At 36.4% G+C, this 16,726-nt stretch overlaps 1 protein-coding gene across 1 annotated transcript in view; it reads right to left on the reverse strand.

Moving 5' to 3' along the window:
- The window catches only part of LOC102809144 (uncharacterized), a 60,209-nt gene extending 54,820 nt beyond the window's left edge, over positions 1-5,389 (reverse strand). The window contains exons 1-2 of the mRNA XM_085491475.1: positions 5,321-5,389; positions 1,600-1,751 (exon numbers count right to left, since the gene is read on the reverse strand). Of these exons, the coding sequence (XP_085347601.1) occupies positions 1,600-1,751; positions 5,321-5,389 (221 nt within the window). The remainder of the gene's footprint in view (positions 1-1,599; positions 1,752-5,320) is intronic.
- Between the last annotated feature and the right edge of the window lie 11,337 nt (positions 5,390-16,726).

Here is a 16,726-nt window from a genome sequence, read left to right on the forward strand (position 1 = left end):
CACCTTTGTCACCATGCCCTGCCACCTTTGCCACCATCCCCCAGTCACCTTTGTCACCATGCCCTGCCACCTTTGTCACCATGCCCTGTCACCTTTGTCACCATGCCCTGCCACCTTTGTCACCATGCCCTGCCACCTTTGTCACCATCCCCCAGTCACCTTTGTCACCATGCCCTGCCACCTTTGTCACCATGCCACAGTCACCTTTGTCACCATGCCCTGCCACCTTTGTCACCATCCCCCAGTCACCTTTGTCACCATGCCCTGCCACCTTTGTCACCATGCCCTGTCACCTTTGTCACCATGCCCTGCCACCTTTGTCACCATGCCCTGCCACCTTTGTCACCATGCCCTGCCACCTTTGTCACCATGCCCTGCCACCTTTGTGCCCATGCCCTGCCACCTTTGTCACCATGCCCTGCCACCTTTGTCACCATGCCACCCCCAGTCACCTTTGTCACCATGCCCTGCCACCTTTGTCACCATGCCCTGTCACCTTTGTCACCATGTCCTGCCACCTTTGTCACCATGCCCTGCCACCTTTGTCACCATGCCCTGCCACCTTTGTCACCATCCCCCAGTCACCTTTGTCACCATGCCCTGCCACCTTTGTCACCATGCCCTGTCACCATGCCCTGCCACATTTGTCACCATGCCCTGCCACCTTTGTCACCATCCCCCAGTCACCTTTGTCACCATGCCCTGCCACCTTTGTCACCATGCCCTGCCACCTTTGTCACCATGCCCTGCCACCTTTGTCACCATGCCCTGCCACCTTTGTCACCATCCCCCAGTCACCTTTGTCACCATGCCCTGCCACCTTTGTCACCATGCCCTGCCATCTTTGTCACCATGCCCTGCCACCTTTGTCACCATGCCCTGCCACCTTTGTCACCATGCCCTGCCACCTTTGTCACCATGCCCTGCCACCTTTGTCACCATGCCCTGCCACCTTTGTCACCATCCCCCAGTCACCTTTGTCACCATGCCCTGCCACCTTTGTCACCATGCCCTGCCACCTTTGTCACCATGCCCTGCCACCTTTGTCACCATGCCCCAGTCACCTTTGTCACCATGCCCTGCCACCTTTGTCACCATCCCCCAGTCACCTGTGTCACCATGCCCAGTCACCTTTGTCACCATGCCCCGTCACCTTTGTCACCATGCCCTGCCACCTTTGTCACCATGCCCTGCCACCTTTGTCACCATCCCCCAGTCACCTTTGTCACCATGCCCTGCCACCTTTGTCACCATGCCCAGTCACCTTTGTCAACATGCCCAGTCACCTTTGTCAACATGCCCAGTCACCTTTGTCAACATGCCCAGTCACCTTTGACACTAAGCCCAGCCACTTTTGATACTAAACCCAGCCACCTATGACATTAAGCCCAGCCACCTATGACATTAAGCCCAGTGGCATGCACAGATTGCTGCATGTGATGCAACGCTAAGTGACATGCACATATTGCTGCATGTGATGCAATGCTAAGTGACATGCACAAGTATATCATGTATAGCATGCTTGAAAGAAACAAGTCAATACACTTAAATTTTCCAAAACAAGGGCTAACAATAAAGAAAACAAAAAGAATTGATTACCTGTAGTCATGCATATATTTCATATCACCGGTAAATAGATAGGATAAAATGATAAAAAGACCATCAATGAGAGAAGCTGATGTTGAAGGCAAAGAAGGCTGGTCTGGTTTACTCGGATCAAAGTTGTCATTTACAATATTACTAAAACTTTGCTGCAATATAATGGAATAAAGAATTGCATTATTCAAAAGACAAATCAGCAATTATGATATTATAAATAAAAAAAAAACTTTCAGAATTTTATGCAAAGTGGATAATTAGTATGCATTAACTACGTTATACTATATTACATGCATGTACTGGGGTTTGAGATTCAATGTTAGGAAAAGTATTGAAGTTCTGGTTGATAAAACTAAGCATACAAAAAGCAATATGCTCTCCGAGTACAATACAATTTACAACAACAAGTATTTTGCAATGCACAGCCCCATTGTGTATTTAATGCTAAAAAAACAAAATATAGAATTGAGTTGTTTGTTATAAAGTAGGCAATAATAAAAGTAGTTTTGGGGTGTGACATAAAATAAACAGCAACAAATCTGCATCCCATGGTATTTTTCACTGTGGAGATACACATGTTATGCATGTGACAATAAATATCATGTTTATAGCAAGAAAACAAATGTCAACATCATAGCACAAATTATTAGTATATAATTCCTATACATAATTACTGTGATTCATAAAATGACCAAAGCACATATTTTGTGTTTAATCTGAAAACTAGACACATTTAGAGATAAATTAGCTTTTAGTCCTGTGCACAGTAAACATTTTTTTACTATTTTATAGCTTTAAGTAAATACACTGAAAGCATGCACTAGATGTTTACCACTCACTTAATGTATCTAAAAGAGTAAAGGCTTTGCCCTAAAATTAGTGTTTGTTCAGGACTGTGGAATGGTGTAAAATAGCTATTAGCTACTATTCTAAATGTATGCTCAATTAGTTATTCAATTCCATTTTCCAGTGCATCAAAAATGTTTATTTTTTTATTTTATTTATATTTAATAATTCATTTGATACAAAATATTATATCATTTATGTTTGGCAAACAGACCTATATAAGAGAAACCAAATTGTGAATCACTGCATCAACTGAAAATTTGTCAGAGCAATATTTCATACACAAAAAGCATTTGCAAAAACGTCCACTATGTCTCTGTATTGAGTTTAACAAATCTGTTTTGCTTTTTTATCACAGGCCTCAGATTGAAATTTGCACCTCACATTTTAAACAAAGGTATAGTGGGCCACATGAATGTTAGATTTCTGCTTCAGAAAATGTTTTCTCGATGCAAATAAACCTTTAATGTATGTATTTGAATGTTGAAAATCTTCCTGATTAGGACTCAAATACGAGGAGGTAATCTTAAAAAAAAACCTTTGTCATTATTTTTCAATTTTCCCTGGAGCACGAAGCAAAAACTTTTTGTTTGGTCAAAGAAACTGTGTAGATGATTCTAACAAGAGCCCTGGTTACTATTTCTGTATGCTAACATTCTAGACAGAAGAGAGTAACAAATTCAGGGTTGTATTCACCAGTGAAAATTATTCATTAATTCAACATGCCTGTATTGTTGACACAGATGATGCATGTATCAAGGGAACAGAAGACAATAGTGAAGTATATACAATGGTGTGGTAATGTGTTATGACAAATGTCACTATAACCTCTAGTTATCAATAGAAACACATATAGGAGTTGATAATCCACTATTTAGGCAGTTGGCACACTGTATACTCATGACTGTACTTCCATGGTGTTAGTAACCATATTAAGTAAACATAACCTGGTTAAAATAACTTGTTTTTGCTCAACATCCAGTTTGTTTAATGTCCAAAGCTGTTATTTTTAATATTTCATCTTTGTTTGGTACATGCTTTTTGAGTTGATCCCACAAACTCATTAAAAATGACGCTCTTCTTGTTTAATTTCACAAACTGCTGTGTCATAAGTGTTTACTCCTTGTGTACGGTGACAACAGTGACAGTAACAGTCACGGCAGTGACAAAGGAATAGAATTTTGAAACCTTGAGAAAAAAACTATCTGATGAGTCTATTTTTAGATAAAGTAGGGAAAGTATGGTTAATAGGATATCAGGTGCTGATCTGGCGACCAAAATAAAATGCAAATCAGGGCAAAATTTGATATCCATGCTTGTGTAGAAAATAATAACATCTTTTATTATTTATATTTGAGTTCACAGAAAAACCTATTTAAAATTCAAACCATCCTGAGATTCAAAAGGAGAGAACTGACAAGTCCAACAAAATTCCTCATTCATCAACAAGAATGAGGACAATAACTTAATCTTTTTTTTGGCGTTTGAAATACCTGCTTATTTTTCAAAAAAAAAATTATAATATTGCAGATAATGTATCACATTTATTTTATAAAGAAAATGAAGATGAAAGTGAGGGTTTGGGACAATATTGTGGTGCATGCAAATGGTATTTTTTTCATGACAACCAGGAGTTATTACAAACAGTGGTTTAATTATTCACCTAAATCCGCTAAAATTAAACTCAAAATTTCACCTTTTACAGTTGAATCAAATAAATGCGTAAATTGATTGATATCTGACATGAAACAGAAAAGCAAAAACAAACTGGCACTCGTGTCAGTTATAACCATGAGAAGCAAACAAAATATGGACAGATTGCTGGATATTTTGTGCAACAAAAGTGTTTCATTCATACTTTGTTATGACAAATGGTGGAACACAAAACAGTGTTACAGCAACATACAAAGCACACTGTTACCATGCTGCTTGCTTCACAATGCATAATCCAACTAAGTAAACACTAATTCTCGTTTATATTTTGGGTGAACAAAACAAGCAATAATTTAATTTCCTTATTGTCAACGCTGACACAATATTTGTGCAAGGATTTTCACTAAATCTTCTAGCCGCAGTCTGTCGTTGATAATCTGGATATGCCAGATCTGTTTTTTTTTTGTTTTTTTTTTAATTGCATTTTTTTTTAATTCTTAATTTTGAGTGAGTCTCCAATGATAGAAAATTAGGGACTGATTAGTTTACCTTTTTGATACATGTAAACCACTATTAAAGCAACCAATATGCTGACAATACTTGATGTTAGCATTAATTGAAACATTTTAGTAATGAACAGGTTCAACAGGATTCCACCACTATATTTGCCACTTCTATGACAACTGCTTCAATTATTTTTGACAAATCAAAATCATTGATAATTTTTCAGTGAAATTGAATTTTCACCCCTCCCTCCTCCCCCATATACGGAAGTGGAGGAGGTGGAACCTCTATGATGTCACGTTTATGATAATGTAGATGAATTAAATAGATAAGCAACATTATTAGAGAATAAACTGAACACAAGAGGGCAGTACAACACATTTTCTCTGGTCTACCGGTATTCTCAGCATCTACAAGTTGAATTTTAGTATCAACCATAAATAGCACATTAATTAAATTATTAATTTGTTATTTGTACCATATTTTATTAGGTAAAACACAGAATGGCAGACTTTTGATATTTTCACTGCATTTGTGCATCCTGTCCAGCCAAACAAGGACTACTTCATATTATGAAACACAAAATGTAATAACGACTTCTGGAATGTCATGAAATGTCGCCAAATCAAACAGACATAGAGAATTCAAGATAATAAGAAAAGAGTAAGAGGTGACAAATATGAGAGACAACATTGCACTCTTCCATTTAAAAACCTACATCCCTGTAATTATTAGGGTCATCTGACTTGGCACCTCCTAATAGGTTTAGCCTCTCATCGTAAAGCATGTCCAGTTCAAAACACAGTAAATTTTGAATAACAGTGAAATAAACAATATTAGAGACAGATATATTACTTCTTTAATGTATTGAAAAGCATGTATAAATAAATTGAAAATAGATCTTGTTGTTGAGGTATTGCTAACATGTAATCAAAAATATAGAACCTCCATTGCATCATTTTTTAATTTTTTCCTTGGAAAAGTAAATTTTTGTTTTGTTTTATGTTGATATTGATATATAAGCAATTAGTACTTATTATTGGTGACATTGCAATAATTAACTACCTTAATTTATGTATGTTTAAATTGAAACCAAAATAAACTTAATATTAAATATATTAATAAATCTATGCCTTAACCTTGCCTTGGAACATAATGACTCAATCAGACTGAGTGATAAAGCAAGTTTAGAATAAAATAAAATAAAACAAAATAAAATAAAATTAGGGAATCTGACCCCACCTAAAATGGATGTACGAGGGCAGTATAACATTAAATTGGAAACTATGACTCTCTTCCATAGACACTAAATGAATGACTATTAGCTATCATGGATAGAAGGTGCTGAGTTTCACTTGACAAAAATTTCCTGGGAATGACAAAAAGTTCTTCTCACGCTAGAACACTAATGTCCTTGGAACATGTTTCTTGTCATAGTGCACGTTTTGTGTGCAATTTTACATACCAGAAAAGTGCACCACATACAGAATGCAGAAATGTTTTTTTGTTTTATTTTGTCAATCCAAATAAACCTTTAATGCATGTATTGAAATCAAACAATGGTCCAGGATCCTTAATTTTTAGAGGAAACACTTTTTCACTGCTGGGCCTATTAAAAAAAAAAAACGTGACCCGATATTTCATATTTTTCAGTCGGTCGCTGAGGGCAACAAACCAATTTTTTTTGGCCTAATACAAATATAAATTAAAAACATGTTACCATGTCATTTTCCCCAAGGACGAGAAACAAAACATTTTTTAGCTTTATTTGGGCTGTAATATTTGTATTAACTGTAACTTGGATTTGAAATATCAACAATCAGCAAAATCCAATGGAACATTGGCAATCATAGCCATCTTGAATAACTATATGCTGCATAGTAATGACTCGTATGAGTAAAATGAACTTAATTTACCTATTATAGCTGTAAATTCACATTAATAAGATGAACTAAAACAATCTATTGGTGGAATACAGTTTGCACATTGTGCCAATATTACTTGAGTAATTAGTGACAGTGATTTAACTTTTTTTTTTCAACAAAAAGTAAAATTTTATGTAACAAGTTAATAAATACTTCATAGCAAGGATGTTTCTTTATTTGATGTGTATCTCAGTTTACATTTCATATCATAATATGGTCTAGTGATAAACAAGATAGAAGGCTGCATACTGAACACTTGGTGGCAGTATAACAGCTGCATCTACAGTGAAAGTACATCAAAAAATCTATCAGCATTTATAGCCCTCAAATCGTATGGGTTTTCTTTCATAGAGTTTTATCTGAGTGAAGGCATACTACAATTACGTTAGACTTGTGTGTGTAGCTTTGTTTATTGACATACACTGGTTATATATGGATATGGGCAATTTTCAATTAGACACTCCAAACTGGCTGTGTATTTGAGAATATTAAAAGTAGAAAGCCTGACAAATCTGTTTTGTTTACGCCCATTTTGTAGTAGTTTCAGCTGGCCAACATGTTTCACTGGTCAGAATTCAATTACATACATGTGGTTCCAACAAATTAAAACAATATTTTAAATTTTGTAACCTCCTTTTTTTTGGAAAAATTCACCAAAACGCTAACATTATCTTCTATGGAGTTCTAATTAGCGGTATATTCCATCACCATAAAACTGGACACTGAAGACTTAGTGGCAGTATAACTGGACACTGAAGACTTAGTGGCAGTATAACTGGACACTGAAGACTTAGTGGCAGTATAACTGGACACTGAAGACTTAGTGGCAGTATAACTGCACACTGAAGACTTAGTGGCAGTATAACTGCACACTGAAGACTTAGTGGTAGTATAACTGGACACTGAAGACTTAGTGGCAGTATAACTGCACACTGAAGACTTAGTGGCAGTATAACTGCACACTGAAGACTTAGTGGCAGTATAACTGCACACTGAAGACTTAGTGGCAGTATAACTGCACACTGAAGACTTAGTGGCAGTATAACTGCACACTGAAGACTTAGTGGCAGTATAACTGGATCAAGAGTGAAATGACAAGTAGATTTCACTACATTACAAATGCAATTATGTGACTTAAATGGAATGTTCATTGCATATCAGAAGAGTCGCATGCCCTTTATAAATCCTTTGAATATATATATATATGAACATAGTCTACTCATAGTTTAGTATTTAATCAGGAATCCCTCTCTCCAAAAATCCATTAACTCTATTCATGAATATTGTTATGATATTTAAGTTTACTTAAAAGAAAATTTTACCCATGCTATCATTTGAGAAGAGTACTATTTGCAGTATGGAGTATTTATTACAAGCCAACAAAATGATATTCAATATTAAAATTACAGAAAATTCCTGATCTTTCTTTAGTCATTTACAGATATATGGTTAGTACTGTGTGATAGTCTGAATGGTGAAGTCCTCGTAACAAACACAAAATTTAAACTAAGCTCAAACATTAGGAAATGTGCTAACAACACATGCCATATACATATATATTCTACTAACCCCTTCCACTCCACTCCTGAGTTTCATTTTGACAGAATATGGAATGCGTTCAACTGATTGTACCAAATATTCCACTCCTGAGTTTCATTTTGACAGAATATGGAATGCGTTCAATCGATTGTACCAAATATTCCACTCCTGAGTTTCATTTTGACAGAATATGGAATGCGTTCAACTGATTGTACCAAATATTCCACTCCTGAGTTTCATTTTTGACAGATTATGGAATGCGTTCAACTGATTGTACCAAATATTCCACTCCTGAGTTTCATTTTTGACAGATTATGGAATGCGTTCAATCGATTGTACCAAATATTCCACTCCTGAGTTTCATTCTTGACAGATTATGGAATGCGTTCAATCGATTGTACCAAATATTCCACTCCTGAGTTTCATTCTTGACAGATTATGGAATGCGTTCAACTGATTGTACCAAATATTCCACTCCTGAGTTTCATTCTTGACAGATTATGGAATGCGTTCATTCGATTGTACCAAATATTCCACTCCTGAGTTTCATTTTTGACAGATTATGGAATGCGTTCAACTGATTGTACCAAATATTCCACTCCTGAGTTTCATTCTTGACAGATTATGGAATGCGTTCAATCGATTGTACCAAATATTCCACTCCTGAGTTTCATTTTTGACAGATTATGGAATGCGTTCAACCGATTGTACCAAATATTCCACTCCTGAGTTTCATTTTTGACAGATTATGGAATGCGTTCAACTGATTGTACCAAATATTCCACTCCTGGGTTTCATTTTTGACAGATTATGGAATGCGTTCAACCGATTGTACCAAATATTCCACTCCTGAGTTTCATTTTTGACAGATTATGGAATGCGTTCAACTGATTGTACCAAATATTCCACTCCTGAGTTTCATTCTTGACAGATTATGGAATGCGTTCAATCGATTGTACCAAATATTCCACTCCTGAGTTTCATTTTTGACAGATTATGGAATGCGTTCAACCGATTGTACCAAATATTCCACTCCTGAGTTTCATTTTTGACAGATTATGGAATGCGTTCAATCGATTGTACCAAATATTTCACTCCTGAGTTTCATTTTTGACAGATTATGGAATGCGTTCAACCGATTGTACCAAATATTCCACTCCTGAGTTTCATTTTTGACAGATTATGGAATGCGTTCAATCGATTGTACCAAATATTCCACTCCTGAGTTTCATTCTTGACAGATTATGGAATGCGTTCAACCGATTGTACCAAATATTCCACTCCTGATTATCATTCTTGACAGAATATGGAATGCGTTCAACCGATTGTACCAAAAATTCCACTCCTGAGTTTCATTCTTGACAGATTATGGAATGCGTTCAACTGATTGTACCAAATATTCCACTCCTGAGTTTCATTCTTGACAGATTATGGAATGCGTTTAACCGATTGTACCAAATATTCCACTCCTGAGTTTCATTCTTGACAGATTATGGAATGCGTTCAATCGATTGTACCAAACATTCCACTCCTGAGTTTCATTTTTGACAGAATATGGAATGCGTTCAATCGATTGTACCAAATATTCCACTCCTGAGTTTCATTTTTGACAGATTATGGAATGCGTTCAATCGATTGTACCAAATATTTCACTCCTGAGTTTCATTTTTGACAGATTATGGAATGCGTTCAACTGATTGTACCAAATATTCCACTCCTGAGTTTCATTTTTGACAGATTATGGAATGCGTTCAATCGATTGTACCAAACATTCCACTCCTGAGTTTCATTTTTGACAGATTATGGAATGCGTTCAATCGATTGTACCAAATATTCCACTCCTGAGTTTCATTCTTGACAGATTATGGAATGCGTTTAACCGATTGTACCAAATATTCCACTCCTGAGTTTCATTCTTGACAGATTATGGAATGCGTTCAATCGATTGTACCAAATATTCCACTCCTGGGTTTCATTCTTGACAGATTATGGAATGCGTTTAACCGATTGTACCAAATATTTCACTCCTGGGTTTCATTTTTGACAGAATATGGAATGCGTTCAATCGATTGTACCAAATATTCCACTCCTGAGTTTCATTTTTGACAGATTATGGAATGCGTTCAATCGATTGTACCAAATATTCCACTCCTGAGTTTCATTTTTGACAGATTATGGAATGCGTTCAATCGATTGTACCAAATATTCCACTCCTGAGTTTCATTCTTGACAGATTATGGAATGCGTTCAACTGATTGTACCAAATATTCCACTCCTGAGTTTCATTTTTGACAGATTATGGAATGCGTTCAATCGATTGTACCAAATATTCCACTCCTGAGTTTCATTTTTGACAGATTATGGAATGCGTTCAATCGATTGTACCAAATATTCCACTCCTGAGTTTCATTCTTGACAGATTATGGAATGCGTTCAACTGATTGTACCAAATATTCCACTCCTGAGTTTCATTTTTGACAGATTATGGAATGCGTTCAACTGATTGTACCAAATATTCCACTCCTGAGTTTCATTCTTGACAGATTATGGAATGCGTTTTAACCGATTGTACCAAATATTCCACTCCTGAGTTTCATTTTTGACAGATTATGGAATGCGTTCAATCGATTGTACCAAATATTCCACTCCTGAGTTCCATTCTTGACAGATTATGGAATGCGTTCAATCGATTGTACCAAATATTCCACTCCTGAGTTTCATTTTTGACAGATTATGGTATGCGTTTTAACCGATTGTACCAAATATTCCACTCCTGAGTTTCATTCTTGACAGATTATGGAATGCGTTCAACTGATTGTACCAAACATTCCACTCCTGAGTTTCATTTTGACAGATTATGGAATGCGTTCAACTGATTGTACCAAATATTCCACTCCTGAGTTTCATTCTTGACAGATTATGGTATGCGTTCAATCGATTGTACCAAATATTTCACTCCTGGGTTTCATTTTTGACAGAATATGGAATGCATTCATTCGATTGTACCAAATATTCCACTCCTGGGTTTCATTCTTGACAGATTATGGAATGCGTTCAATCGATTGTACCAAATATTCCACTCCTGAGTTTCATTCTTGACAGATTATGGAATGCGTTCAATCGATTGTACCAAATATTCCACTCCTGAGTTTCATTCTTGACAGATTATGGAATGCGTTCAACTGATTGTACCAAATATTCCACTCCTGAGTTTCATTCTTGACAGATTATGGAATGCGTTCATTCGATTGTACCAAATATTCCACTCCTGAGTTTCATTTTTGACAGATTATGGAATGCGTTCAACTGATTGTACCAAATATTCCACTCCTGAGTTTCATTCTTGACAGATTATGGAATGCGTTCAATCGATTGTACCAAATATTCCACTCCTGAGTTTCATTTTTGACAGATTATGGAATGCGTTCAACCGATTGTACCAAATATTCCACTCCTGAGTTTCATTTTTGACAGATTATGGAATGCGTTCAACTGATTGTACCAAATATTCCACTCCTGGGTTTCATTTTTGACAGATTATGGAATGCGTTCAACCGATTGTACCAAATATTCCACTCCTGAGTTTCATTTTTGACAGATTATGGAATGCGTTCAACTGATTGTACCAAATATTCCACTCCTGAGTTTCATTCTTGACAGATTATGGAATGCGTTCAATCGATTGTACCAAATATTCCACTCCTGAGTTTCATTTTTGACAGATTATGGAATGCGTTCAACCGATTGTACCAAATATTCCACTCCTGAGTTTCATTTTTGACAGATTATGGAATGCGTTCAATCGATTGTACCAAATATTTCACTCCTGAGTTTCATTTTTGACAGATTATGGAATGCGTTCAACCGATTGTACCAAATATTCCACTCCTGAGTTTCATTTTTGACAGATTATGGAATGCGTTCAATCGATTGTACCAAATATTCCACTCCTGAGTTTCATTCTTGACAGATTATGGAATGCGTTCAACCGATTGTACCAAATATTCCACTCCTGATTATCATTCTTGACAGAATATGGAATGCGTTCAACCGATTGTACCAAAAATTCCACTCCTGAGTTTCATTCTTGACAGATTATGGAATGCGTTCAACTGATTGTACCAAATATTCCACTCCTGAGTTTCATTCTTGACAGATTATGGAATGCGTTTAACCGATTGTACCAAATATTCCACTCCTGAGTTTCATTCTTGACAGATTATGGAATGCGTTCAATCGATTGTACCAAACATTCCACTCCTGAGTTTCATTTTTGACAGAATATGGAATGCGTTCAATCGATTGTACCAAATATTCCACTCCTGAGTTTCATTTTTGACAGATTATGGAATGCGTTCAATCGATTGTACCAAATATTTCACTCCTGAGTTTCATTTTTGACAGATTATGGAATGCGTTCAACTGATTGTACCAAATATTCCACTCCTGAGTTTCATTTTTGACAGATTATGGAATGCGTTCAATCGATTGTACCAAACATTCCACTCCTGAGTTTCATTTTTGACAGATTATGGAATGCGTTCAATCGATTGTACCAAATATTCCACTCCTGAGTTTCATTCTTGACAGATTATGGAATGCGTTTAACCGATTGTACCAAATATTCCACTCCTGAGTTTCATTCTTGACAGATTATGGAATGCGTTCAATCGATTGTACCAAATATTCCACTCCTGGGTTTCATTCTTGACAGATTATGGAATGCGTTTAACCGATTGTACCAAATATTTCACTCCTGGGTTTCATTTTTGACAGAATATGGAATGCGTTCAATCGATTGTACCAAATATTCCACTCCTGAGTTTCATTTTTGACAGATTATGGAATGCGTTCAATCGATTGTACCAAATATTCCACTCCTGAGTTTCATTTTTGACAGATTATGGAATGCGTTCAATCGATTGTACCAAATATTCCACTCCTGAGTTTCATTCTTGACAGATTATGGAATGCGTTCAACTGATTGTACCAAATATTCCACTCCTGAGTTTCATTTTTGACAGATTATGGAATGCGTTCAATCGATTGTACCAAATATTCCACTCCTGAGTTTCATTTTTGACAGATTATGGAATGCGTTCAATCGATTGTACCAAATATTCCACTCCTGAGTTTCATTCTTGACAGATTATGGAATGCGTTCAACTGATTGTACCAAATATTCCACTCCTGAGTTTCATTTTTGACAGATTATGGAATGCGTTCAACTGATTGTACCAAATATTCCACTCCTGAGTTTCATTCTTGACAGATTATGGAATGCGTTTTAACCGATTGTACCAAATATTCCACTCCTGAGTTTCATTTTTGACAGATTATGGAATGCGTTCAATCGATTGTACCAAATATTCCACTCCTGAGTTCCATTCTTGACAGATTATGGAATGCGTTCAATCGATTGTACCAAATATTCCACTCCTGAGTTTCATTTTTGACAGATTATGGTATGCGTTTTAACCGATTGTACCAAATATTCCACTCCTGAGTTTCATTCTTGACAGATTATGGAATGCGTTCAACTGATTGTACCAAACATTCCACTCCTGAGTTTCATTTTGACAGATTATGGAATGCGTTCAACTGATTGTACCAAATATTCCACTCCTGAGTTTCATTCTTGACAGATTATGGTATGCGTTCAATCGATTGTACCAAATATTTCACTCCTGGGTTTCATTTTTGACAGAATATGGAATGCATTCATTCGATTGTACCAAATATTCCACTCCTGGGTTTCATTCTTGACAGATTATGGAATGCGTTCAATCGATTGTACCAAATATTCCACTCCCGAGTTTCATTCTTGACAGATTATGGAATGCGTTCAACTGATTGTACCAAATATTCCACTCCTGAGTTTCATTCTTGACAGATTATGGAATGCGTTCAACCGATTGTACCAAACATTCCACTCCTGAGTTTCATTTTGACAGAATATGGAATGCGTTCAACTGATTGTACCAAATATTCCACTCCTGAGTTTCATTCTTGACAGATTATGGAATGCGTTCAACTGATTGTACCAAACATTCCACTCCTGGGTTTCATTCTTGACAGATTATGGAATGCGTTCAACTGATTGTACCAAATATTCCACTCCTGAGTTTCATTCTTGACAGATTATGGAATGCGTTCAACTGATTGTACCAAATATTCCACTCCTGAGTTTCATTCTTGACAGATTATGGAATGCGTTCAACTGATTGTACCAAATATTCCACTCCTGAGTTTCATTTTGATGCATTATGGAATGCGTTCAACTGATTGTACCAAATATTCCACTCCTGAGTTTCATTTTTGACAGAATATGGAATGCGTTCAATCGATTGTACCAAATATTCCACTCCTGAGTTTCATTTTTGACAGATTATGGAATGCGTTCAACTGATTGTACCAAATATTCCACTCCTGAGTTTCATTTTTGACAGAATATGGAATGCGTTCAATCGATTGTACCAAATATTCCACTCCTGAGTTTCATTTTTGACAGATTATGGAATGTGTTCATTCGATTGTACCAAATATTCCACTCCTGAGTTTCATTTTTGACAGATTATGGAATGCGTTCAATCGATTGTACCAAATATTCCACTCCTGAGTTTCATTTTTGACAGATTATGGAATGCGTTCAATCGATTGTACCAAATATTCCACTCCTGAGTTTCATTTTTGACAGATTATGGAATGTGTTCATTCGATTGTACCAAATATTCCACTCCTGAGTTTCATTTTTGACAGATTATGGAATGCGTTCAATCGATTGTACCAAATATTCCACTCCTGAGTTTCATTTTTGACAGAATATGGAATGCGTTCAATCGATTGTACCAAATATTCCTCTCCTGGGTTTCATTCTTGACAGATTATGGAATGCGTTCAATCGATTGTACCAAATATTCCACTCCTGAGTTTCATTTTTGACAGAATATGGAATGCGTTCAATCGATTGTACCAAATATTCCACTCCTGAGTTTCATTCTTGACAGATTATGGAATGCGTTCAATCGATTGTACCAAATATTCCACTCCTGGGTTTCATTTTTGACAGATTATGGAATGTGTTCATTCGATTGTACCAAATATTCCACTCCTGAGTTTCATTTTTGACAGATTATGGAATGTGTTCATTCGATTGTACCAAATATTCCACTCCTGAGTTTCATTTTTGACAGATTATGGAATGCGTTCAATCGATTGTACCAAATATTCCACTCCTGAGTTTCATTTTTGACAGAATATGGAATGCGATCAATCGATTGTACCAAATATTCCACTCCTGAGTTTCATTCTTGACAGATTATGGAATGCGTTCAATCGATTGTACCAAATATTCCACTCCTGGGTTTCATTCTTGACAGATTATGGAATGCGTTCAATCGATTGTACCAAATATTTCACTCCTGGGTTTCATTTTTGACAGAATAAGGAATGCATTCAATCGATTGTACCAAATATTCCACTCCTGGGTTTCATTCTTGACAGATTATGGAATGCGTTCAACTGATTGTACCAAATATTCCACTCCTGGGTTTCATTCTTGACAGATTATGGAATGCGTTTAACCGATTGTACCAAATATTTCACTCCTGGGTTTCATTTTTGACAGAATATGGAATGCGTTCAATCGATTGTACCAAATATTCCACTCCTGAGTTTCATTTTTGACAGATTATGGAATGCGTTCAATCGATTGTACCAAATATTCCACTCCTGAGTTTCATTTTTGACAGATTATGGAATGCGTTCAATCGATTGTACCAAATATTCCACTCCTGAGTTTCATTCTTGACAGATTATGGAATGCGTTCAACTGATTGTACCAAATATTCCACTCCTGGGTTTCATTTTTGACAGATTATGGAATGTGTTCATTCGATTGTACCAAATATTCCACTCCTGAGTTTCATTTTTGACAGATTATGGAATGTGTTCATTCGATTGTACCAAATATTCCACTCCTGAGTTTCATTTTTGACAGATTATGGAATGCGTTCAATCGATTGTACCAAATATTCCACTCCTGAGTTTCATTTTTGACAGAATATGGAATGCGATCAATCGATTGTACCAAATATTCCACTCCTGAGTTTCATTTTTGACAGAATATGGAATGCGATCAATCGATTGTACCAAATATTCCACTCCTGAGTTTCATTCTTGACAGATTATGGAATGCGTTCAATCGATTGTACCAAATATTCCACTCCTGGGTTTCATTCTTGACAGATTATGGAATGCGTTCAATCGATTGTACCAAATATTCCACTCCTGAGTTTCATTCTTGACAGATTATGGAATGCGTTCAATCGATTGTACCAAATATTCCACTCCTGGGTTTCATTCTTGACAGATTATGGAATGCGTTCAATCGATTGTACCAAATATTTCACTCCTGGGTTTCATTTTTGACAGAATAAGGAATGCATTCAATCGATTGTACCAAAAAGTCCACTCCTGGATTTCATTTTGACAGATTATGGAATGCGTTCAACTGATTGTACCAAACATTCCACTCCTGAGTTTCATTTTGATGCATTATGGAATGCGTTCAACCGATTGTACCAAATAATCCACTCCTGAGTTTCATTTTTGACAGATTATGGTATGCGTTCAATCGATTGTACCAAATATTCCACTCC

This window comes from Saccoglossus kowalevskii, chromosome 16 (genome assembly GCF_978046115.1).
Source record: "Saccoglossus kowalevskii chromosome 16, keSacKowa6.1, whole genome shotgun sequence".
NCBI lineage: Eukaryota > Metazoa > Hemichordata > Enteropneusta > Harrimaniidae > Saccoglossus > Saccoglossus kowalevskii.